The following is a 27,443-nucleotide window of genomic DNA, read 5'->3' as shown; positions in this document are numbered from 1 at the left end:
AGAATCTGAGACTGTGGTTGGATTCCTGCTACAAGTATCTATAAATTATTAGGGGACAAGTGTAATCTCAATAAAAGGAAATTTAATCCATGTACATTTTTGCTATATCAGGGTACTATAACCTAGATTGTGGGCTTGTACAAAACTCTGAAATAGAACCACATTTCAAAATAAATGTGCATTTTATACAAAATATGGTTATGGGTGGGGAAATGAGTGCACTCGTTCTTGTACTTAGTGTCGTATCTTATTACCTGCAAAGCTACCTTAAAATAGCGCAGAGATCATTTAAGGGCTCCAAATTATTCAGGGTGTCTTTCCTTGCTTTCAACTAATTTTAAGTCTTGGATTTCCCTGGATTTTTAATATACACACTTGGAATTCTGCAGCAGCCAAAGGCTACAACCAAACTACTCAGGAGTAACCATGTCACAGTAAAAATTGCAGCCTCCCTTGTACAAAAACACAAGAAGGTTAAAAACATCTAATAGCTGAAACCCCTTTCACAAATTGGAGGCAAAGTAATTTGTGTTCTGATTGCATAATTTGCTGAGCTGCAACACTAATGGATGTGGAGCGGTTCCTGCGGCAATGGAATGTCATGACTTGTGGAGTTGCACTAACGGAGTGAACTGGCCTGGAACTTAGAACCACAGGATCACAGAATGTGCTTGTGATGCAGCAGAAAGTGATTTATGTGCCCCAGAACCACCCATCAACAGCTGTGGTCTAGCTTAGTCAAGCAAAGCTGTTGCATGAAGAAATTCAGTGGGAAATTAAATCTAAACAATATCTTGAAGCCTTCCTGGGTCACAGCTACAAATATATACAAGATTCAGGAATGAGATGATGATTCAGTGCCAACTAAAGAAACATAATCCTACTGAAGCCACAGTTTAACATACTACAAACAAGCAGTATTTTGACTCTTTAACCATAAAAATGAATTAAAAATTGAACTGAAGTGAATAGTTACTTGTTCTCTCTTCCATTTCACTGAACACTTTTTAAATGGGTTTGGATATTTATTAATGATCTCGCACTATTTTGACATGTGGAATTACATGGAAGCTAACAATTTCAGTAGGTCCCTATGATCTGTAAAGTGAGTAGTTCTGTTTAAATGTTTCGTTGTTCTGAACATACAAATGTGTACAGACAATTCTGACCACACAGAAAAGCAAATTATTAATGGATAATAGGAAAGCTTTGGCAGTCAGCATCCAGAAGGTAAAAAAGTCTCAGAGGAAATAGGACCTGTACTTTTTGATCAATAAAATAAAGACATAGAGAATAGGAATCAGGAACAAGTGTGCTTGAGCAACTTCTTTCAGGAATATATTTTCTCATTCATGCGATGGCATTTGATGCATGAATGTGATTCAGATCAAAGGTTGGTAAGCTAACCAAAAGGACATGATCTGATCTATAATGGGAATATCCAAGACCCTTAATTATTATACAGATCATGCTATTTTATAATCTCTACCTCAAAAAATAGTCAAACTGACATCGGCATAATTACACATAAGTTTTTCAGGATTGTGACCAAAAATCCAAAAGAATCAGTTTTAATGCCAGAAGCAATAATAAATATGAATATGGATGGTGCCTCTTGGTTATGACTGCTGCACAATATCAGAGATAACATCACATATCTTGCATCTAAACAATATGCTTGTTTACTGTGATGAAGTAAAATAAAATAAAATTGTTCTTTGATCAAAATCCTTGGGAACGTTCCTAGCAGGAACGTTCAAGCAACAACCCCGCACCAAAAAAAATCAGGGCATGTTTCCCTATCTTGAAGGGCAGTAAGCACAAGCACTGGTGTTAGAGGACATCCTCTGGGGAATTGCATTTTCTATGCCCTATGCCTGCATAGGGGTGCAAAACAGGGCTGTGGAATAGAAGTCAGAAGGGGCTTTAGAATGGGACAAAATAATAATAAAAAATCCTTCGAGTAGTACATTAGTAAAGGTAAAGGGACAGAGCCCAGGGCTCGCCGATCAGAAGGTTGGCGGTTTGAATCCCTGCGACAGGGTGAGCTCCTGTTGCTTGGTCCCTGCTCCTGCCAACCTAGCAGTTCGAAAGCACTGCACTTCCATGCACTGCTCTGATTCGCCAGAAGTGGCTTAGTCATGCTGGTCACATGACCCAGAAGCCGTATGCCGGCTCCCTCAGCCAATAAAGCGACATGAGTGCCACAACCCCAGAATCGTCCAAGACTGGACATAATGGACAGGGGTCCCTTTACCTTTATACCCATTTTTACTTCTTCAAAAGAGAAAGGGGACAACTTCAAGGTACAATTTGCAACACTCAGCTAGTGCTGACAGGTTCCTCAGAGAAGCTGTACATCACCCTTAACTATGCCTTCGTATAATCCTTTCTATTTGAACAGAAAGTATGTGTACAGCTTTAGGCAGGAGGGAATTGGATACTTCAACTTATTTTAGGTATGGTGTACCTACCGGTACTATTGCTGAACCATTATGTCTAATCTGGACCATTTCTTTTTTGAAGGTAAACTGTTCACTTTCCTTTCACAGCTAGTCCTCGAGCTCTCTGTTGCTACTGCCAACTGTGTGATGTGGGCTTGTTTTTCATAAGCCTGGAGAAGGCAACCGCACTTTATAATGGCCAAGAATCACCACATACTAACAAGCCCTATAAAACTCCTTCTGCTGCTCATAAAGTGTTCTTAGAAAGTACTATTCACCCTGCTCTCAGGCAGAAAAAAAGAAGTGCTTGCATTATACAGGCACAAAAGGAGGCAAGTACTCTGTGTGGTCTAAAATAAATCTTGAAGATGTTTTATTTTACCTCTTCAGCATGTCATGCATGCTGTCTGAACAACCACAATGATACTATATCAAGGGAGGCATCATGCTGCAGGACACCTGATTTGTTTTAAATGTAAAATGAGCATTAATTGTGAATATATACACTCTGGGTTTTCTTGTTGAAGGGAAATTGGAGAGAGATAAACAGATCAGAGTAGCAGAGGGGCTTTCTCCCCCAGTACATCTGAGCAAGATGAAAACATGAACAGTAGGAAGCCAACTAAATCTCTGAAAAAGTTTTCATTGCAGCTGGGAATTAATGGACATGACTTTGCTTTTAGCTTGAAGAAGGAAGGAAGGAAGGAAGACTATAACGGACATGGTGTTGCTAGGAAACACTTTACCACCACAGCAAAGTTCATTCCATTTGTGGCCTTCCAAAGGCAGATTTTATATTTCATAAACATATAAAAAATGAGAAACAGTTTTCATTAAAATATAATAAATACCTAAAAGCTAGTGCATAGATAGTCCACAATGTGATCTAATTATTTACGTCAACACGGGTTGCTTTGTGCATGTGTCCCTTTTAAAAAGCTGTGTAAATGAAGGATAAATTTAGCTTTGACAAAAAGCTCTAAGTGCAAAGTAGTGGCTACTTAGGATCTTTATAAATGCAAAAAAGCACATTCAAATTATCTATGCATAAATATTTATTTGGCAGACAACACAAAACTGCTTTGTCAACCATTAGATAGATAGCTAGATAGACTGATAGATACAGATATATACATATAGCTTGTCTTAAGAGCCCATTTATACAATACCTAGATGTCTACACAATCATCTATGGAGTAATAATTATTGTTAAAAGTGTGTCCATTATTTCCATGCAATATATTTACATTTCAATCTAAATTACTTGCTCCTAAAAACTTCCTGAATATGTATAAGAGTTGGTGGTGACTGGAGTATCATGAGATGCTTATATTCATCTAACACTTACTAAGGCTCTTTACCAAATTATCTTGAAGAGCAGGAATCAAACTCTGCATGCTAGAATAGTGCTAACATTTTTATAAAACTCCAAATGCTCTCACAAAGAATTCTGTTGCAACACAACAATATGAGTACTATCTATGTAGGTAAATAATGGGCACTTCAATCATTCCTTACAGAAACTCGAGTCAGAGTTTTAAAGTAAACTGGAAACTTAATGCAAGCAGAGTATCCTAAAGACAGGTACACTGCTGTAACTCTATATATATGAAATATGTTAACAAAAGATATTATCAATGGGCCTCTGAAACAGAAGGACATTATACTAGAACAGGTTTCCTGTAGCTTCACATAATACACTACTTTAACTATGCTAGTGCAGATTTCTTAGTCTCCAAATTAATATACAGATATATTTTCATGACAGCTTTTTAGCCTATCAGTTATTTAGAGCAACAATAGCCCTATCCAGGCCTGTGCAGAGCTTGTCTGAGCTCTGGGGTGGCAGTCTTGTTAGAATAAAGTTAACATTAATGGGATTTCAAAGCTGGAATTGACGTCCGGGGGGGGGGGGGATTTCTGAAAGGCGGTACTTTGTCTTGGATCTTAGGCAAGTAAATTGAAAAATAGCAGGTTTTTGGCATTTTTGTAAAAAAAACCCAAAAACTCAACAACTTTTGGGGTGTCCTGGCTTTTACTTTTTGAAATATGGCAACCCTACTATAAAGGTAAAGGTAAAGGGACCCCTGACCATTAGATCCAGTTGTGGCCGACTCTTGGGTTGTGGCACTCATCTCGCTTTATTGGCTGAGGGAGCAGGCGTACAGCTTCTGGGTCATGAGGCCAGCATGACTATGCCGCTTCTGGCCACAGCAGCACACGGAAACGCCGTTTACCTTCCCGCCAGAGTGGTACCTATTTATCTACTTGCACTTTGATGTGCTTTCGAACTGCTAGGTTGGCAGGAACCAGACTATAAACTCAATCAAAAAAGCAGCTGGTTCCTGGCGGGACCTTGGCTGGCTTAGCCCAGCATGGCCGGGGTATGTGTAGCTGGCTCCCCCCACCGTCTGTACAGGCCTGGCCCTCTCACATGCTCTTTCCATGCAATAGGCAATGTATGAACAGGGGCAGGCTTCCCTAAGTGATGGTTCCCTAAGTGATGACAAAAACCCCTCCCCATGTTTCTTATTTTCATGCTGTCCTCCCTCTTGCTTTCTGTTGTGCACTCCCTCAGCTCAGTGCCCTGAACAAGGGAACCGCCCACACCACCCTAAATCTGGTGTTGGTCTTGCAGCAATTCACAACCTGTGGGTCCCCAGATGTTGTTGGACTACAACTCCCATCATCTCTGAGCTCTGGCCTTGCTAGCTAGGAGTGATGGGAGTTGTAGTTCAACAACATCTGGGGACCCACAAGTTGAGAAAGGCTGGCTAGAGGCAGGCAACAGTTCCCAAAACTGTCCCTTAGATCGTATGTTGTGCCGTCCCCACTCCCCAGTGTCCATGCATTGAGCATGGGCATCTGCAAAGGACTGCATCAGCTGCAATTGTCCACACTCAATGCACAGATGTCAGAAGTGGAGTCGGAAGGCGCACCCTGTGCTCCACATATTAATCCTATGTGTGGACAGAATGCATTAATACAAATATTGACTTCATGTGTTGCAGAGATACAACATGGGAAACATCATTCTCTGCATTAAACAACAGTTTTATTCCTTACAATATATAACAGAAAATGTTTTTTAAAAAGCTCTCTTTGTTCAACTGAGGTATACACAGTTGAGCAGATAGCTTATCAGAATGGGCAAAGCATAAGTAAATGAGGGCAGAGCTCTTGAATGTCTCCAGCAGTGTGCCTCAACATGATCTAGCAAGACCACATATCTGATAAGAAGTTACCTTTTCTTGACCTTTTGGTTCTCAGCTTGCCTAAATCAATATTAGAGGAGGATTGGGAAAGGCTATTAATTAAGAGAATGAACTTACCTGACTCAGTAAGTTTTGTAAATTTATTGTTTTTGCAATATCAATGCAAATAAAGATGATTAAAGTTCTTTTATATAAGAACAAGAAACAATTAGAAAATCCCCATCCTATACTATATACTATGGATAATGGTATTAAAGTATAAATAAATCACTGTGAACTTGAGAGCATAAAGCAACAAGACCCAAATTAACATGGTTTCCTAGTATAGGATTCTATGTTCATTTCAAAATTGATTAAACTTCCATAATAAGTCTAGTTTATCAATGGTGGAACTTGTTAAACAGCTTAAGTAAAATGTATGCTAAGCTCTCAAAATGAGTTACCAATTTAACTCACATATTAAACCCTAACTAAACTTTTCAGACTTGGAATATGGAGAATAGAGGCGTATTGGTACATAGGATTTGGTGTGGTTTTTCTTTTTGTTTTTAAGTTTACAGTATATGGTTATTTGTAGTGGGTATTAGAGGTGGACAAATATGTAAGTTTCTGTTTCTTTCCATTTCTCATTTTTCCAATCTTAAATTTGGTTCTTATAGTTCCACATCAGTTTGCAATTTCTTTTTAAAGGCCTCATGACAATTTCTTGGCATTTAGTACAATTCCTCCCAACAACCACACTTTTGTGAAGCAATTTCCACTGATACAATGCACACACACTTGTATTAATTGAATTAATGACAAAATAAGGGGTATAAAAGTGGGCCAACTACGTTGTAAGTTAAAAGCTTATGTGGATGATGTTGTTTTGACGTTGGAACACCCACTAGAAAGTGTACCAGTGGTTTTGGAGGAATTAAAGAAGCTTGGTAACTTAGCAGGTTTTAAACTAAATAGACAAAAACAACTAGTCAAAATGCTAGTAAAAAATACGGATGCTCAACTCACGAAAGACTTGGAAAGAATTAAAAGTATGAAGAGTAAAAAGAAAGTAAAATACCTGGGGATATGGTTAACAGTAAATAACCGCAATATCTTTAATGAGAATTACTCAAGGGCTTGGAAAGAAATTAGAAAAGATTTGCAAATCTGGAGTAGAATTGAATAGAATATTTTCAGATTATTTTTTTTGTCAATTTCTTGAAATCTTTGAAAGGAAAGATTTTTCTTTGTTGTATCGTTTTTGTTCATGCTTTATTGATGTGGAATGTTATCAGAAAAGCGCGTGCATGCGCACGCACACACACATGGTTCTTTCTGTGAAAAAAAGAAAAGCATGACTGATTTTTTCCAATAAGGTTGAAAAATCAATAACTCCTATGGATTGTACCTTGCACATTCCTAATGAACTCAGACCTTGGCATTCTTACAGCTGCATTTCTTCTCTGTAGAATCTATAACAAGTTGAAAAGCAGTCTTTGGTTTTATTTTGAAGGACGGGGAAAATGATCACAAACACAGATTTAAGCAGTACTCAATGAAATTTAGTCCTGCCGGTTGCATTTGTGTCATGTTAAAGGTATTGTTGACAGATTCATACGAGATTTAGTAAACAGTATTAGTTTTTGAGATCAGATTAAACCACAGAGTATTGTTATACAACTACTGAACATGAGTTTACAAAGAAACAGGTTCCCTTTTGAAAAACAAAGATACTATGGGCTCCTGTCAAAAAGTTACTTGGTTCCCTCAGGAGATGAAGTATGATGAATACAGAGTGCCATAAATCTGTCTGCATCTAGGAAGAATTGCACTTCTAGGCCATTGTAACATGAAGTAGACTACTGCAAATACTACATATCGCACAGTAAGCAATCTTTAACCGAGAACCCAATGATTTGATAACTTCTGAAAGTCTTAAGGACACGACAGCATCCTTGTTCTTGATTTCATATGGCAGTGCATTATATCCCAGCACTAATAGCAGCTCAATCCAACAGCTCACATCAATTTAAGGGTTTGGTTCAGACATAATACTAAACCAGGAATGACAAACTTCTCCCTTTTGGCTATGAAAAAGGAATTTAGTAAAAGCATGGCCTCAACTGGGTTCAAAGACTGGTTTAAAACAGAACCATTTCTTTTATGCCTTAATACACTTGTGTATTTGCAGAAACTAAGGCAAGGTATTACCTTTTCCCAGATCCAAGCTACTTAACAATGACATTTCAAAATTCCTCCCCCAACCCATTACACACACAGTACCAGAAAAAATGTACTGAGACACATGGGTCCTGATAGACAAATACAACAGCTATCCTAGTCACACAATTCCCAAAGAAGGAATTGTTTGTATATGGGAAAGCACTCCATTTCAGGCAAAGTCCCAGATGGAAAGGCTCTGCTGTAAGACCCCAAAACCAGTCCAGCGGTTATGGCAGATATCTATCAGTTCAGGCAGGGGCATGGTCAAGAGGCAGCAGTTCAGGTAAATTAGTTGCGACTGCCATACAGAGCTAGTAGAAAGATATTGTTCCAACAGTTCCTTCAGCCTGGTACTGAGACTTTCAAGCTGGAGCTGCTGGAACTACACCCAGGATGTTCCCCAGGCTCCTTGGACTAAGACTCCTGACTCTTCCTGAGCTACGCTAAGGTATGGGGCCTCCAGGTCATCCATCGGTGAGGAATCCTACAGCTAAAGTATGACAGAGAGAGACATAGATATGCTCCAGGACAGTGAGGGGCAAAGCTGTGACAAAACTGTGACAAAAAGTGATGATGGATCTACATAATTTCAAAAAACTGATATCTTGAAAAATGGTTCCAATACCAGAAGGTCACAGGTAAAATGTTTATTGTGAAGCTCATCCTTAGTGTGAACAGCTTTTGTAAAGCCCTCCTAATCCCTTTCTTTAATCTATACTATATGCAGGGACTATGTGTAGCATGTACATTCTACTGACTACTACATTTGGGCTCCTTCGTTGTACAAACTCCTATTTGCACACTGACTTGGACTACTTCTATTTGTAAAAACTCATTTTTCCCCCACACCACATTAGATGATCAGTAATGTAGTATTGCTTGTCCAAAGTGTGGCATATCTCCATTAGGAAATGGTTGTTGCTGTGCTCATAGCTCATGAACAAAGCAAAGTAGAAAACCTGTTGCCTCCTTTATTCATCTTCTTAGTTTCCTTAAGACAAGCACAGCCATGGGACAAATTGTCATGCAACCATCTCAGATCAACCTAAAAATACTCCCTTTAAAATAATTAATACATTTTGCTTTCTTGGATCCATAGTGAACAACAACTTGTTACTTGAACAGGAATAAAAGAGTTGGGAATTATGTTTGGAATAATGCCAAACTAACCACCAAAATGAAAGGCGCTTCAGATATAATGGAATGCAGGAAGAGCAGCAAGTAGTATAAGCTAAGATTATTATTATTTATTTCATTTATTAATCTCTTCCTATGAAGCGGATCAAAGCAATATTATATAACAGTTGCCAAAAAGAGTAACAGTTAAAACAATTACAAACCAAGTATAGATACTGGCTGGGATAAAAATATCCACTTAGAAGGCTTGTTGAAAGATGAAAATGTTCAGCAGAGGCCAAAAAGACAATAGAAATGATGCCCGCCTGATATATAAAGGTAAAGGTAAAGGTATCCCTGACTGTTAAGTCCAGTCGTGGACGACTCTGGGATTGCGGCGCACATCTTGCTTTACGGGCCGAGGGAGCCGATGTTTGTCCGCAGACAGTTTTTCCGGGTCATGTGGCCAGCATGACTAAGCCGCTTCTGGCGAACCAGAGCAGCACACGGAAACACCATTTACCTTCCCGCCAGAGAGGTACCTATTTATCTACTTGCACTTTGATGTGCTTTGGACTGCTAGGTTGGCAGGAGCTGGGAACGAGCAACAGCTCACCCCATTGCGGGGATTCGAACCACCGACCTTCTGATTGGCAAGCCCAAGAGGCTCAGTGGTTTAGACCACAGCGCCACCCTGATACAGTGGTACCTTGGGTTACAGACGGTTCAGGTTACAGACGCTTCAGGTTACAGACTCTGCTAACCCAGAAATAGTACCTCGGGTTAAGAACTTTGCTTCAGGGTGAGAACATAAATCATGCGGAGGCGGCACAGCAGCAGCGGGAGGCCCCATTAGCTAAAGTGGTACCTCAGGTTAAGAACAGTTTCAGGATAAGAACGGACCTCCAGAATGAATTAAGTTCTTAACCCGACGTACCACTGTATATAGCAAGTCACAAAGGCTAGGTGTCACCACACTAAAAGCCCCATTTTGAAACTGTGAGGAATGAAGTTCCTGATAAGATGGTATTTGCAGGATGCTCTCCACTGCAGAACACAGAGACCAATTGGGTATATGAGGGATGAGATTACCTTAATTTATGATTAGGTAAGGTTACATTAATGGTTTTAGTGCCACAGATGAACCCTGAAGAAGGACTTTGTTGGTGGATTGAAGAGTATTGCCCTGAGACTGAATTGCATCAGAGCACTGCACTTGCTGCCCATTTACTCCAGGCCCAATTCAAGGGGCTGACTCCAGTGTATAAGACAAGAACTTGAAGTTGTGTCTCTCCCAGGATCTGTCAGCCTGTGCCTTAATATTTTTAGGGGAGTTTCTGCTGGTGGTCTTGTCTATAAAAGTTCATTCAGCGGGGACTCAGAGCAGACTTTTCTTTTATATGGTGTCCCAGTTGTGGGGACTTTTTCCTGGTGGTGATACAATTGTCCCTCATACAATTGGTCTTCAGATGTCACATGAAGACAAATTTATTCCTCCAAGTCTTTGGAGATTACTGAGCTGACTCCTGGTTGTTTCCTGCTGAATTATTTGCTGATTTTAGTATTCCTTGTGTTTTTTGGATATGTATCATAATCTAAACGTTGATGCATGGTTTAACAAACAAACAACATCTGGAAGGGCACAGGTTAGCCAACCCTGTTCTAGACCCTGTGGTAGAATTTCACCCTGAATTTTACCATGAGGCATTGCAATGGAAAATGGGAAATATAAAGTACATTCATCAGTGGAAAAGAATTTATATAGAATGTAAACACATATTTGGATGCACTTTTAATTGGATGCTTAATTAGCAGATTTTTTTAACAGCTTTCTTAAAGCAGTTATGGTCTGTTGTGAAAATCCTTCTTAATCAGGATTTTATGCAACTGTGTAATGACCCAAGAGTCTCTTTCTAGTCAGTGTACAAATCCAGGAATGATATATACTTAATGCATTTAAAGCATTTTTCTCCTTATAATTTATAAAACAGTTTGCTCTTAATCAGAGTTATCTGAAAGCTATGTTTTCTGTAACTGCACCATTCCAACCCAATATTCACAAGGGATATCTAATGCTCATATGGAATGCGATCACAAATCATTCTGCTCCCCTTCCCAGTTCTCCCACATAAGAGAATGAGGCTGTTTCTGGTTGTGTGGAGCACCTGGGTGGAAAGGCACCTAACTCCTGCAGGTCGTCAACCAGGTATGTTGCTGATGTCCTTTGCACAATAAAGCACACCTACCATCCCTAATAATATTACACGCAGCTCCTATACGGTTAGACTCATAGATCAGAGGCTACTTTCACTAAGAACAGTATAGTACACAGAACAGAACAGGAAAGAAATGGTGGGGAAATGCAACAGCAAGTATCTGCAGAAAAAAGATCTGGATCCCCCTTCCCTTCACATTTCTGCATTTATTGCATTAAAAACATGTATGTAATAATATGTAAAGAATTAATCTAGGAAACACACAATAACAACAGCAGCAGCAGCCAGATTGCACAAAAATACCTTACACCAGCATGCTGGCCTTTGCTCCTTGTTTCTCTGAGATTTAAAGTGCTTCAGTATATACTGCTTCATAATTCTTTTTAAAAAAAACACAGTTACTACTGCAATTTTAGTTAAACTATAGATGCCCTTGATCCAATGCCAACCCACTCTGTATTTTCCCACTGTAATTGATGTATTTCACACTTTTATTTTATTTTTTCCATCAGTTTCTCAGAACATGCTCTCTATGGAGCAGGCCATAATCAGAAATGTGGGGATTGGTATTCCAATAAGGAATCAATTAATAACGATTCTAGAGAAACAATGGTAAAATACAATTTTGTTTCTATGATGCCAGTTAAGGAATCAATGGGTCTAACCATTTGCACACTTCTTTTCTTTTCCTTGCTTTTATTATCAATTCCTATCAGAACAAAGAAACCAATGACAAATTCCGTTTGTTTTCCCTGTACCTACTAACTTTCTAAAACACAAATATAAACAAAGCAAAACAAGAGGTTCAGTCAGAAATCAATGCTGCATCTTGGAAATTACATTCAGAAAACACAAGACTTGTTACTGTTATGCTACCTGTGAACTGTTACTGTAAGACTTTGAAAACAGATGAGGAGCTGATGAAGAGGTGGAAAGTGCCCAGGAGTGGACTGGAGTGAAGCCTGTGAGCTTGGTCCAGTCTGCCCCCAGGGCGGAGCCAGTACTGCAGCTTGCCCACGATTGGCAATTTGAGGGCAGGCTACAATCCCAGCTGGCTGGGATGAAGACCAAACAGGGTTGTGCCAGCCTGGGAAAACCCCTGGCCATGTCCCTCATTGGAGCCAAGGGGATGGGGAGTTCCTGTCCTGCACTGCTGCCTGACCACATATGATAAGCAGTCCTGCAAGACTTTGAAAATAGATAAGCAGGAAGTACAGCTTATCAAATGCTGTAACCCTAATGCTGTCTCATATTGTGCTTTATTTTTTATTTTAAAAAGGAACAAATAATTATCATGAAATAAACTTTGACGTGGCATGCAAAAAAAACCCAGTAAAAGTGCTATGATACTTTAAAATCAAAGGAATGCAGATTTTTTAAAAAGAAAATTAAACCCTGCTTTCTAACTTTAATGATAAGCAAGCTGCTGCCATAAAGCTTTGTGCTATGATGCTAATTTCTTTATTGGCTCACAGAGGGAATAGGTCTGCAAGAGCAAAAACACACATTCTGCCTTGCTTCATTAAAGGGAAAAGCAAAAGACGTCGGCTTAGTTTATATTCACAATGTGCTGAAAAGTTGATGGCAGCATGCTGAAAGAACCAAGTGCCACTTTCCACCATTCCCTGTGGTAAAAACAAAAGAGTGTTCTCTCATCTGTACTGACGTTTCTTTGGTTTTATGAGAATTACAATCATCAATGGCAGTTACTCCTTTTGTATTTGCACAAACTGAATTTGCAAAAATAACATCATTTCTCTCCTTGTGGGAGATTCCAAGCCATTTGAGATCAGTATTTTGATGCTGAACCACTTTTGTGATCAATAAATCACTAGCTTGTAAAGAAAGAGAATTAAGTAAAATGTTATTACTAAACTAGTAAGATACTTATTTTCTCTCCCTCCCCACTTTAATGCAGCTTTCTGGATAAAATATGAGACTATAATTTCTATACTTTTAATTAATTATATATACAGGCAGCCCGCTGTTTACGAAGGGGTTATGTTCCAAGGCACAGTGCGCGTTGGTCGTGTATAACTGAAACCCATTGAAAAAGACTGCAGACACCTGCTCTACCCTTTTAGTGACATTTCAGTGACATCTTTATCATGTTTCTCAGTCACTTCCGGGTCCACATATTGAACACACTTAAACAGGGGGCTGCCTGTATTCCAATATCCTTCACATATTAAAAAAAAGTATTAATAGCACTTTGGAATGGACCTATCACTATCATGCTAATGGTGTTATCGTTTTCAGTAGTATGGTGAATTAGGACCATGTTCAATATATTTGGTGGACCTTTTGGAGAAAATTAAAATGTACGCAGCTGAAATTCTAGCTACATATATTATTCACTAACAGCTTTGTTATTTAACATATACCTAAAGAAAACATAATCACCTTCTTTGTGGTTTTGACTTAGAACTCATATAAAATTGAACACATATTCTAAAGTTACCAGTGCTTGTATATTTCAAATTTTTGTATTAAGAAATGAATCAATGTTTAATTATATGAAAAAGTACCTCTATTAACTCCTGTAATTTGATGCAGAATAACTACCTGAAAATGCCTACATGCTGTCCTTCTTTGCTGTGCATAAATAACATGCTTTGTTCTTTGTAAGTTGATTGAGCTACTCTGCACTGGACTGCTAATGCATCAATATAGAATAAAGATATAATGGGATTAGGAGAAAAGCAATAAACCTGCATCTTGAATGGCAGTTTTTCAAAATTATGGTTCCCTGTTACCAATACAGCAAACCTAGTGCCTTTTGATTTACATAGTTTCTCAGAGTACTATGAAAATCTTATAGGATTTAGAATGCTATGAGTCTTATAGGATAGGATTGAAACAGGAATGAAAAGAAACAACTTGCTCGTTTGCTTGTTTGAAAACCCAAAGGGGAAAAAATAGTCTTGATGAAAGAAAAACATGTGACATGACAATTGCCATTACAAATTAAACACTGGGATCACATAAAACCTCATCCAAGCTGCTGTGGGGGTGGGGTGGGGAGGACAAGTACAGACTGTCTCTTGCACATCAGCTGCCACTGAGTAGTTCACATCATGAAAAACCAGCTGCATGTCCTGCATCTGGAGCAACATATTATAGGGAGAATGCTGTAAATCAGTCAGTCTACACATGCAACAGTTGCTGTAATCTGGCAGGAATTTTTGCAACTGCACAATACATTTTTCAGCCAGAGTGATTATTGGAATCATTGCTAAATTGCTGGGGACAGCCTAGATCACACATTGTGCGATTTGGCTTTAAATGATAAACGATATGAGATGGGATTCACCTAATGAATTGCATCAGTGCAATTCTGCCTACCCTCCATACCACATCTGCACTCAAGGCCAAATGGCATGGTCAGTGTCGCATGTAGTAAGACTCTTACAAGGGCATTATTTATTTTCATCCTATGATTCCTATTAATATATCAGACTACAATGTAAATCAAATTGTAAAATGTGTCTTTTGCTTCTTATCCCACACTAGTAACACTCAGGTATGTACATAAAGAACCTGAGAGGCTCAGTTACATTTTTGGTGATAAGTCATAGGAGAATGTTTTTTCAAATATATTCAACTAGTAGCAGAAATGATTGAATTATACTGAGATAGTGCCAATACCAGGATCAGCCCTTCACCTTCATGCTAGGTCTTGATGAGGATAAAGTTGGTGGAGAATTTGTGTTTACAACTCTAAGGCATCTCCATAAAACCATACATGATGCCTGTGGAAATAATGCCACTGTCTAGCCCATCAAATGTCAAATAAATAAACAACTATCTGACATTTAGAAGACATCTGAAGGCAGCCCTGTTTAGGGAAGTTTTTAATGACTGATGTTTTAATGTATTTTTAATCTTTTGTTGGAAGCAGCCCAGAGTGGGTGGGGAAACCCAGCCAGATGGGTGGGGTATAAATAATAAAAAATAAAAATAAATAAATAAATAAATAAACACATAAATAAATAAATAAATATTATTATTATTAAACAAAGATTTTTTTGCTTACTTTTAAAAAAAAGATAAAGATAAAGATAAAGATTGAACTTTGCAAGTTTACTTACAAGTAGTTCCACTGACCTCAGTGAGTGTGCTTCATCTGAGCTCTACAAGAGAATATCACCCAGATCATTTGCAAATTTCTATATACATACAACTTCAATATGCAGCTGGTGTCTGGAAAGACATGATTTCAGTCTCAATAGTTAGCTGAATATTCTGGATTTTTCATTCAAGAATTCAAAGTATGATGCTATGATGCATTATTATAAAATAATAATGTACAGACCAATTCTGCAAATCATTTTCATGTGTGGCTCTGAGATTTTCTTCTTTTTAAGAAGCTCCCTACTTTTTATTTGACTTCCAATAGTGAGCGCCCAACTACCACCAGAGTTTATCTCTACAGTTAAAATATCTCTGTTATTTTGTCTCCAGCAATACCGTGTAATACCTTCACTCACGGAAACTGGTGCTTGACACTACAGGGTATAAAATAACATAGAAAACACATTGTTGGAACATTAACAGTTGGCTAGTGCAGTAAATACACTTCAGGACAGCAAACTCAGCTCTGTCCTTTTAGCAGTTAGATCAGCAGCTTGATCAATCCTATTTCATTTTTCTTTTCTTTCTGGGGCTTCATAAAAGTTCGAGAATTGATAGAAAAATCAATATAGCCCATGTAGACACAGGAAAGAAATATTCTTATTTAAGTCAGGAAGTTATTTACAAATATCTGCAGGATGCAGCTCTTTGAAGTCCTGCATGACACAGCTGAGAGGAACACAGCTGAGAAGTACACTGATTGCCTTTTAAAGTGGCCTAGAGAAGGAATAAGGTTGTATGTTTTGCACATAAATAAATGGAAAGGCGAAAAATGGCAACATTGTGTGGCATTTTCTAGTCATGACTAGAGGCGCGAAGTTAAGTGACAGATAACTGATATTCCTATTGAAATTGTGTTTTATCTGTTCCTAGAAGATCATACAACAAGCAACTGTTGATTCTCAATAAAGCCTGAATATAATTAATTATGTTTTTACCCTACCAGCAGATAGAACAAAATTGTCACCCAAGTAGATGCAAGCTACAAAAAATGAAGCACACTTTGAAATTCCACTAAATTATTGATACTTAGGCTGTAATCCTAGACATATTTATTTGAGAGTAAATTCTATTCAACACAACGTGAATTATTTCTGAGTAAACTTGCTCAGGAATGTGCTACTAAGACCTATTAGTGCGCAGTTACCAACCAATGGGATCACCACAGCATCAACAGCCTTTCCACGCATGGAGGCCAGAGCGGGGGGAGAGGCAGACGATTGCTGCACTAGCGAACAAGAAAATTGTGGTCATTTTGATCCTAAGACACTGTAACGCCATTATTGTTGCTTCCTGCACCCTGGCCCCGGCGACCTCGGACTACCTGGCTGGCAAAGCCACAGTTTCTTTTACTAAACTCAGGTGTGCCTGGGAAGACTGCTTGGCAATTATGGTATTATTTCATTATAATTTTGTTTCAACATAGATTTAGGCAAATGTCATATGTTCTCTCGCACAAAAGAAGATGCAGTATTGATCACATTGGATGAAGACATTTAAATCTCTATTGTAGAAACTTTGTTGATTATGCAGAAGGTGGCATTTGTATTCTTTATCTAGTCATGTCCTTTTTCTCACTTTCTTATAGATTGGAGTGAAAGGGCTAGAAATAACTACAGGAATATGACACCCTCTCCTCCCCAGCACTTTTTCAGAATTGCTTGCTTTTGTCAGAGGTAGCACATTTCCCTCTTTGTTATCTTCAAATTTTATCCCATCTCTTGCGGAAATTGTTTCTGCTTTTTTAAAGCTATTATTGTAATTACTTTAAGGAAATCAGTAAGAAAAAAAAGAAATCTTTGACACAAAGAGTATTCTAATGGGACAAAACTATCCAGCAGTGCTGGAAGGCAACACAATGTTCTACTGGGCATAGATTTGTTGATTACTGACTTAGCTATAACAGTAGATGAAATGCAAGCAATATTCTTGATTGGCTGCAACTCTTTCCCCCTTCCCTAATACTCTCCACCCCTTCTGCTCCCTGGGCCTGGAAAAAGCAGAATGTTTGTATGATGCCTAAAAGGGCAAATGTTTTAAGGTGATCTTATCAAAACAATATCTACTGCTCTACACAGTAAGATTAGTGGTGAATACCAATAGTCACAATCTAATGTACAATATTATTGTTTTGTCATTCCAAGGAATAGGGTCCAAAATGAAAGCACTTTTACATGGGCTTTTGCCACAGAAATATCCGGTTGAATAAAATAGAATACCAAATATTACATGTATTTGAGTGTGTGCTGTTTTAAAAAATATTATACATGTGAGTAAAGCTCAGTTTAACTCTTCATTGAAAAGTGGGATCAAACACACCGCAGCAGCCCTGAAAAACATTAACAAGACTTCTATGTAAAGTATTCTACAACTCTGTATTCCAAGAGTCCTCAACCATGGGTGTTCATTTTTTTAGTGAAAAAAATCAATGTTTTTAGCTTTATGATTCTTTACGTAATGCACATACATGTGCTAAGGGTCACACTGACTCAAACAAATGCTATTTGAAGTAATTAGTTACTTGTCATGTCTATAGATGTTTAGCTCAGAATCTGTACTGTTTATTTCATGTAGGAAAGAAACATAGAAGGTAAAACATCCACCCCACCCTAATATTTTGTTTATTTTATAGTAGGCAAATCACCCACTTTCCTTAATATCACCAAAAATGGTATTAGGGGTCAACAGTATCCCACAGGTTTGCAAAACACATTTACAAACCTAACCGGTTTAAATGTGTTCTCTCATTGTTCAGATTTTTATTTGGATCCAGCAAAACTATTTTTTCATCATAGCTATCACATTGCAAGAAATTTATTAATCTGGGTTTACTGAGTTCCAAATTTAAGGCGCAATAATTTGCAAGCCAATAGCTCCCACACCTCAGCAAGATACCAGACTTAAGGGCTATTCTTAGTCATGAACCTTTAGGCGGCCCTTTTTCTCTGTTCATAGAAATGTGTTGCTGAGGGATGCCCTCATCACTTCTGGGGCACAATGTCACCGGCCTCCTTGAAAAAATTCAATACCATCATCAGATGTGATGATCAGCTTCAACACTGAAGTACCACTGCGAGACAAATTTGCTCCTTTGTAAGATCTATGGGATATGTTTACCTGCACAATCATTCTTGCCATGTGAAAATAAATGCCATTCACATGAGATGTCCAATGTGGCAGCATATTTATGATTGAAATCTAGGCCCAGTGGAGGTTAAGAAAGCAACAATACATTTAATGGGGCTCTGTATATATAACAACTGGGCAGTGGATGATCTAAGCAAAAAAGCAACCTCTGGTTTTCACATGGAAATCATCAAACAAATCACAGAACAAAAACAAACAAACCCCAAACTCTCATGGTAAAATTTTAGCATGTAATATGTTCAAGAATTCACTTTGCGTTGGCATATTTCTTTTTGTTGTTGCTCAGTTGTAATTTCTGTTCTATGGTTTCATTATAACCTTATCCGATGATTGTAAATCACTTCATAAGTACACCACAGACCTTCATTATCACTGCAGGGAGCTGTTTTTCTCTGTGAGTTAGCAGGTGCAGGAATGGGATAGTGGTTGCAATATGCCATATAGAAAGATCTCTGGGATCTACTTCATTGACATAAGGCCACCACCTACTGTGGCTGTTTAAGTGAAGATCAGTGGCATGAGCACATTTTTAAAATGGTGCATAAGGTTTTTGCATTACCACTTTTCCAGTTAGATATAGTCACTTAACCTCTTAAGATTGAAAACGCATCATTTTCAACATATATATTATTATTACTGCACTGCGTGTTCCACAGTAGTTCTACAGTACTGTTTTTACCTGTAGTGAGCATCCACGTCTAGAATAGGTGAGAGTTTGTGTCAAAAATAAAATCCTGTATTTCAGAATTCTCAGCCCATTATGAGCCAAGCCCAAACCCTCTCCGTTGCTTGTACTGAGCTTAGTACCACCTCAGAAGCAGCAGACTATGTGCATTTACATCTCCTACCCTTTACACTCGAATTAATCATGCAGTTGGTGTAATAACACTGGGGACAGTAGGGGCTGGGGCTTTAATTTTATTGAGAACACTTCTGCAGCTGCATTCTGGACACCAGGACCCCCCAAGTAAACTACATTCCCTGAGGGAACCTAGGACAGCATTCCTCAAGGTCCTCCTTGCTGTGAAGCCCAGTGTTAGCACCACCACTGTCAAGGAAAGTTTTGGAAATATGGAAGAGGGTGATGGGGGGGGGGCAGGATGTGGAATCACATTTCTTCATCAGCTTGGAAAAATTATGGGGAAGTTTACTTCTATGTACATGAAGCTCCTGGCAGGACTGAAGTAAAAAGAAAAAATGAAGATGCTGAGATTCACTTGTTGAAAAAAATAGAAAAAATAGAAACCCAAGGATAAACGTTCAAGTTAATTTTGTAAACGTTTTAAGATTCTGTAAGCTCCAATCCTAAAGCATAATAAGGCAACATCATTCTCAGTATATTTTCTATTCACCAGTAATAAGGCTACAGTTTTTATATAACTCCTAAGTCCTACAAAGTTTGAGAGGAGTGCTTATGCGTCAATATTTTACACTGGAAAAACAAAGTTCAAATCTGTAGACAATGCTTTGGAAATTATTTGCAGGAAAGACTGTGACAGTGCACATTGACAGTACTTCAAAAGTGGTTGCTTTTTCCTCTCACTTGTGAAAAGCAAGGTAAAATGTTTTCTTCATAGTTTAGCCTTTATAGTTGGAACTATTAACCAGTAGGCGTAAAGTGTTATCTAGAACAAATCATATCCGAGCAATCTAAATACATTCATCTTGTTGGGTGCACAGTAGCATCAAACTAAGATTGCAGTCCTATACACACTTACCTGAGGATAAGTCTCACTGAATTAATTCGGACTTACTTCTGAGTAGATATGCATAGGACTGCACTGTAAGACACTTAGGTTACAAAAATACATGAAGACGTTTTTAAGAATAAAGACGTTAACACAAAGTTAGTGGAATAACGTAAACCTTTTTGGAACAATTATTGATTAGACACAACATTCATATAAACCAAAATTAGTCTTGAAATTTACCCCATAAATGAACCACATTAGAAGAGATGCTGCTGCTGTTGCTGTATAAATGCATAAGGCCAAAACAAAAACAAAAACTGAAAACCAGCCTGCATCTGCTTGGGAATATCGATTTAATGTTTATAAACTGTGTTAGAAGTATGCTATAGCAGAATGCTAGCATCACCTTTAAATATGTGCAGGATATATATATTTATTTTAAAGGTCATTTCTCTTTCTAATGTAAGTGTGTGTCCCAAAAGGTTTAGCTACCCAAAGAGACTTAAAAAAAAAGACACTTAACAAAAATAAAATAAAATTCTGACAAACACATCCAAATAACTTTGGTTTAAAACAAAAACAAGTCACTGGTAATAGGGCTGTCCTTTTAGAGTCTCCAGTTGCCATCATAATTTCAATTATAATTTGTCCTTTTTAAAAATGTTTCATTCACCCACCAAAGAAAAGTTAAAAAAAAGAAATATTGAATAACTGCTTGTTTTTAATTCTCCTGGACATTTTGAAAAGAATTCATTATCTAAATAAATGGCTCAGGAAAAAAGAAAACAGGCACACATTCTTGAGGTTTTTCTTCCAGGTTTACAAATAATGATGTGCTCAGTCTTGTATTACTTTTGTACACAACATAAGTAAATTCTCAGCAGCTATCTGGGTTTTCCATGCACAACATACATCTTGAAAGGATAAATTAAGTAACTTAGGTTTAAAATTCAAAATGGTCAAAAACATCTGAAGCGATATATGTTTGTTATTACTTTCCAGGCTGACATATCACAGTGGAGATGCAATTGTGTTAGTCATGGCACTCGGCATGATTCCAAAGCTGTGCTGAGTAGCATGCTGTTTGGAAAGGGTATACCAGCATGCTGTAGCATTGGCTCGGCCCTCCCATGCTGTGTCAGTCTATAGGCAAACACCATGACCACTGTCACAGAACAACGCATGAAAATGCTAGGGAGCTATTTCTGTAACAACGGGAAGCCAGTTCCCCCTCAACTTGACCCCTGCTCTTGATGGGTATTGTGGTGATGTGTTTTGAATGGAATATTTAATAAGCAGGAAGCATCAGGTCAGGAAGTGAAAAAAGAAGGACATTTGTTGAAACACACACACACTAAAATTTAGTTGAAAATCTCATCTTGTAGGTAATACCCACATAGAATAAATAGTATATCATTTAGTGAAAACCTAGTTTACATCAGTATACAATTTAACTTAGTACTGACTTGAAACAGACTTTCCTGCTTGGGGTTTCAGAAATGAAGCTAGTGCTGTTTGTTTGCTTATAAAAACTTAAAATCTAAATATTTTTCAATAGAAACTGATGACTGCTCCAGTTATAAAATTAATTATTTATAAAATATAAAACAACCCACATCTCAACCAAATCATAAATACAAATGTCAGCATAAAAAACAAAGACCACAATAACACTAAAAATTGGAAGCATAAGAGTCCATAAAGGGACAGCCCTTTGCCATACACAATAGTAACTATGTTTCTACAAGTTATGAAAAGAAAGCAATATGTGCCTGTTTCGGTGGCTGTCGTTTGCCTACCAATGGTGCAGTGCTCCCCATTCCAGCCCTCTCGGCATTCACATTTCCCATCTTTACAAGTTCCATGCTCTGTGCAGCGGGGATGGCAGACACGTTGGTCACAGGCTACCCCCGTCCAGCCCTCTTCACAGCGACATGCTCCGCCAATGCAGACACCATGGGTGCCACAGTCTACAGAGCACACTTCTGGAGGGAGAAAAAAGAGGAATTCGGTTATTGCCAAACATTGTCATGGATACTGGCAGCATCTTGGATTTAGGGATTTGCACTATCATCGGCAAGATATGCAGAAGGGGTACACCTTTGGAACTCAAATGGTTGCTACGACCTACTCAAGCCTTTGCAATTCTGCTGAGAAAGCCAACAAGAAAGACCACTTCAAAGTGAAATTTATGCTACAGACATCTGAGTAAACCAGCCTAGCTCCAAGATTCACCCCAATTAATACCTAAGAACATGAGTACATTTTTAAATCACCAATTTGTTGGATGTACCCTGAACTGCCACATCTAGATGCCAGGATGCCTCTTCATGACCATGCTACAAAATACAGCCTCCAAAAATGAAATAAATTGGAAATGTAAGTCTTTTGTATTTTGACCTTATTTATCAGCAATATATGCCAGCTACATTATCATTCAGATACCTTTTAAGGAGTGAGAGTAAGTAGGATGGAATCATGTTAGTTACCAAGAATCATATGGATACGTGAGGAGGGGACAATCAACATTTTACCTTAAAATATAAAGTGAGAATGGTGGGGCAAGAACTAAATTTCAAAATTACATTGTATTACTCTAATCAATGAAAAAAATAGAATGAAAAAATATGTGTCATATACTATACCTTCATGTGTGAGAGAAGTAGCAGACTCATCAGAATCATTAAGAGAGCTTCAATATAGGTGTCTGAACTTACCTTAGAATTGTAGCAGTCACTGTAACAGTTGAGTTACTGAGCTGAATCACTGATTTGTACTATCTTGAATTAGTAGTCAAGGACCATTGACTATCAAGATTTCAAAAGGCTAAAATAAATTGCACAAATTAAATGTTTTTCTTACCAACGGAGCAGTCTGGTCCCATCCAGTTGGGATCACAGTTACAGAGGCCTGTGTCAGAGAGGTATGTGCCATGCCCACTACACTGGTCTGGGCACTGGGCACGTGGAAGTTCGCAATTTAAGCCTCCCCAGCCTGGGCTGCAGAGACACTCTCCATTTACACAGATACCATGGTTGGAGCAGGAAGGATCCAAGCAATCAACTAAACACACACACAAAAACAAAAACAAAACAAACACTCTGTGATAAAGGTCAGTGCACAGAATGTACAGTCTGAATTGACACCATTTGATGGATCTGTGCTCAGCAGGTTCCGCCTTGCTGCAATGAACTAGAGCAAACACGTGCAGTTGTTCTTTAGGCTATCTATTTTGGGAATCTGAAAATATAAAAAGGTCACTCTGCTTGCTCTGGAAGAAATTCCAAAAGCTGAATCTAGTCAGAAAAACAAAGGAAGGAGAGATCATCAAAACAAAGTTGCAGGCAGGGATAATTTGAAAACAAACCACAATATTCCAAACATTGGGATACCTAAGTGGCTTTTATTCAGTTCTAATTCTGCAGATGTTCCAACAGCACAAACCTGTACATAGCAATTTCTGTAACTGAGAGTCATTAAGAATCTAATCCTTTGTGTTTTTCTGTAGAATCTCTCAAAATAATTACCCCTCTAATTTACAAAAGCTTTATCCTATTGAGAAGAGATGGAAAGGCTACAACAGAGATGGAAAGGCTCTCTCTCTTTCTGTTACCTAATTTAAGATGTCAATCTGAATGCTTAAGTCAGCATAAACCAGGTTGTCAACACAAGATATCCATATTGATAGACACACACTCCCCCCCCCAGCTCTGCAAATGACTCCAGTGTACCATAAATTCACATCAGCGCTGTTATGTTCAAGTGGGAGAGGGGCAGATTTGGTGGGAAGAATAGTACTGAACAATCCCACTAAATGTGCTGATCAGGAAAACATCAGATCCCCAATTAACATGCCAAACAAGAGCACAACTTTTGAAGAACTTGTGACAATTGCCTGTTTCCACACAAGCATCTGTATCTGAAAATGTGAGCTATTTTATCCCAGCAGCTATTTTACCTGTGATGGGGTTTGGAGTCCCCTTTTCCTTAATTTCTCCTGCCACTCTGCACTGAGTAGTTCTGCGAGATAGAAATGCCACCTTGCCAAGCCCCCATCAGCATTACTGATATGAAAGTTTGCTAAGCAGCCAAAACACACATCCTTAAGTTCTGTACTTTGAATCATTCTGTGTGGCTGTTGAACAGTGGTAGTATCGGGGGTGGGTGAGTGGGATGGGATCCAGGAAGGGACACATAGGGGCACAAAATGCATTTCTTGGCGGGGTAAAGCTTCCCCCCAAAATAAATATTAGCATTTTCCATCAGTAAAAGGAAAGATGGAACTGGAAGGCCTTTGCATCCACACTGCTGAGAGAAGCGTCACCACATTACTCCTTTAACTGCCATTTAACCCCACACATTTCATCAGGCTACAGCAGATATGATGGGACTTCAGAGTTTCTTCATTGGTTCACCTGAGGAGACCAATCACTTTTGGCTCCTCTTCTTAAACTCTTCCCATTCCAGCTGGATATTACAAGAAATTTGTAATTAAGAACTAGTGCTTGACTTGGCTTTCTTCTACCTTCCAAATTGTTGCATGCACAGAATAGGGCCCGCTCACACAATGGAACCTTTCACCCTTCTCCTTCCACAGCAAAGCCCTTACTCCCAAAACTGTTCTGCTGGGTTGGGGGAACCACAAGAACAGATTTAGAGTGTACAGGGGCACTGCACTACTTTGAATCCCACCCAAAATGTCTAGGAAATTCTAGCATACTTGGGTCTCAAGGATTTCAATACAGTGCCTGCTACTGCTGCTACTGCAGGACATACAAACCCTCGGGACTGTGTGACCTACCGCCACTGCGGGGCTGTTTGGGTTTTGTCCAGCTCTGGTGCCCTCCATCACTCCCACAGGGTCTATCAGGCCATTTTGCACTTCCACTTGCGCCTTTAGCACTCAGAAAATGACATGTGCCAGTTGCCATGCCATATCTCTACTCCTCTAGGTCTGCCATGTCCAGCATGAAAGCTAATTAGCATGTCCTTCTGGTCTTGAGTGAGGACTTGACTGCCCTTTAGTTTGATGTTTTTGTCATGTTGCTGAATAATTAGTTCAGTAAGTTGAGACCCAGCTAGGTAGGATTTTAAACAGGTGGTAAGCAGCAGCTCAGAAAATTTTGTATAAAGTCTGGCAACTGATTATGAAAGGGATGAGTTTAGAGGTTGATCAGGTCAAGGTATATATGATTAGTTGTAGAACTGATCAATAGGGGAGGGATAAAGTAAGAATTAATTAAGTAGTAAAGGGGAAATCAGCTATGAATTAATTAGCAAGGGAATCTAACATATACAGATGCTGAGGGGAAGGTGATGCCTCAGAGAAAGATCAGCAACAATGTACAGGGGCAGGGGTAAATCCCAGACAAAGAGAGTTCTGAATTAAGAGAGAAAATGGTAACTTTACCCTAAGTCTGTAATCACACACACATTCCTCACTGCACCCAAATTCTCTGCACTTGAACACATATACAGAACCAGAATTAGAAGGCCACAGGCAACCATCAAAATCAGATCCCTTTCAAGAGAGACAGGAAAAATGAACTGGCTCTCCAAGGGAAGGATAACTCTAAAGATCATTTTGGAGTAATGATGCTTTTCTGCCTTCGAGTGATTGGAGGATGACAACCCATTTGGTGGCGTCTTGTGCCAACACACAAAAACAGAAAACATTGTTACTTCCAAGGAGTATCATGAGTGTACTAATTTATAATTCTGTCAGTTTCTAATCTCTAGCTACATCTTCCCCAAAGAATTATCATATTGTTTCTTTAAGCAGGGCCTCAAAAGCCACCTCTGTTTTACCATGGTGTTTGAAGCATGGTTGATGATGGTGAGAAGGAAAAAAAATGTGAGAAGGATGCCAGGGCAGAAACAGACATACTAGCATGCAGAAAGTATCCTAGCCCAGGAGGAAGATACTTTTGCCATGGTGGCTGAAAACAATTATTTTATAATGATTAAGGTTTTAAGCTCTCTTCGTCTTTCATATAACATGCGAATGCTGAATATTTTCAGTTTAGAGCTACATCCATTCTAAGATAGTAGGAAGAAGGGCATTTTCTCAGCCGGAACTCACTGGAACTGAGTTCCGGCACCTCTCAGGTAGGTGCCATTGCCATTATAAGAGAACAAGGGAGCCGTTCCTAGTGAGTTCCGGCACCAATTTTTTTTTTTTTAAATAGCACTGGTCTGAAGTGATCATTTTTCTTTCAATTGTACATCATCCTCTAGATTATATGAAAGAGCATACTGTATAACTGCATACAAAGAATTAATGAAATGAAATCAAGAGTTTAGACTACATACTATCCACCCAATATAGCAGCTGTCCCATAAAAGAAAGAAAGAAAGAAAAACTAGAGGCCACAATCCATAAACTGTTGAAGCTAACGGGACTTCATCAGTATACAACTGCAAGTAATGTGGCTTAATGGGCTCATGGATATTCATCATAGATTTATTTAGTATGACTAGTTTAACAATCCATTTTGGCTACTAACAACCATCCCATTTCCTTCCATCTGCTCACAAGCTGGTTTTCATCTTTTCATCATTTATTTTACCTTTTTCAGAAATAAGACAAACTGATCTATAATTCCTGACCCTTGCATTTCTCTCTAGCTTCCCTTCACCTGACTTCCAGGAGCCCTCAAAGATAATTGCTAATAGCTTTGCAATTTCTTCAGCTAATTTCCTCAGCACCCAAACGTATACTTCATCAGACCATGTTGATTTAAATTTATTAAAATATGATCTATTCATTTCCTGCCCCGACCTGTATTTCTTCTCTTTCTTGGTTATCTTCATCTGATTAATTTGTCTCTCTCAGTGTAAACTGAAGCAGAGTAGGCACTGGAAAATTATGGTTTTTGTATGTGTCACTAGCTTGCCTTTTACACAGAGATGGCAACCCATGGTTTTTCTTACTTTTAATGTACACAGCTGGGCTCACCAACTATGTCAATATCCCTTGTTAATTTTAATTTGTTATGTGCCTTTACCACTATGGATTCACACTTGTGCCAGTCTTTAAATCTAACAACAACAATACACCTTTAGTAGCACCTAAGTTTTGCTAAGAATAAAATGCACAAATTCCAACCCTCATTTTCATCATCTTCTGGGATTTTGCTTTAGGAAAGAAAAAACTTGAGTTCTATGCACACCATACTTTTAAAGCACATTCCCCACCTGCCCAAAGAAGCATGGGAACAGTAGTTTACAGAGCACCTTTAACAAATTACAGTTCCCAGGATTCCTGGGGGGTGG

General features: G+C 38.6%; 1 protein-coding gene across 18 annotated transcripts in view; it reads right to left on the bottom strand.

Moving 5' to 3' along the window:
- Window positions 1-27,443, bottom strand: part of TENM2 (teneurin transmembrane protein 2) — a 753,358-nt gene that overhangs the window by 73,871 nt on the left and 652,044 nt on the right. For 14 of the 18 annotated variants that reach the window (XM_028717464.2, XM_028717467.2, XM_028717468.2 and 11 more), the window contains 2 exons: window positions 23,031-23,231; window positions 21,941-22,153 (listed from right to left, as the gene is read on the bottom strand). In XM_028717464.2, the coding sequence (XP_028573297.1) occupies window positions 21,941-22,153; window positions 23,031-23,231 (414 nt within the window). The remainder of the gene's footprint in view (window positions 1-21,940; window positions 22,154-23,030; window positions 23,232-27,443) is intronic. The other 4 variants (XM_028717466.2, XM_028717469.2, XM_028717473.2 and 1 more) reach the window with 1 other exon arrangement.

This window comes from Podarcis muralis, chromosome 2, assembly GCF_964188315.1.
Source record: "Podarcis muralis chromosome 2, rPodMur119.hap1.1, whole genome shotgun sequence".
Taxonomy (NCBI): Eukaryota; Metazoa; Chordata; class Lepidosauria; order Squamata; family Lacertidae; genus Podarcis; species Podarcis muralis.
Note: the sequence above shows the minus strand (reverse complement) of the source record. Positions and strands in the feature narration are given on the sequence as shown.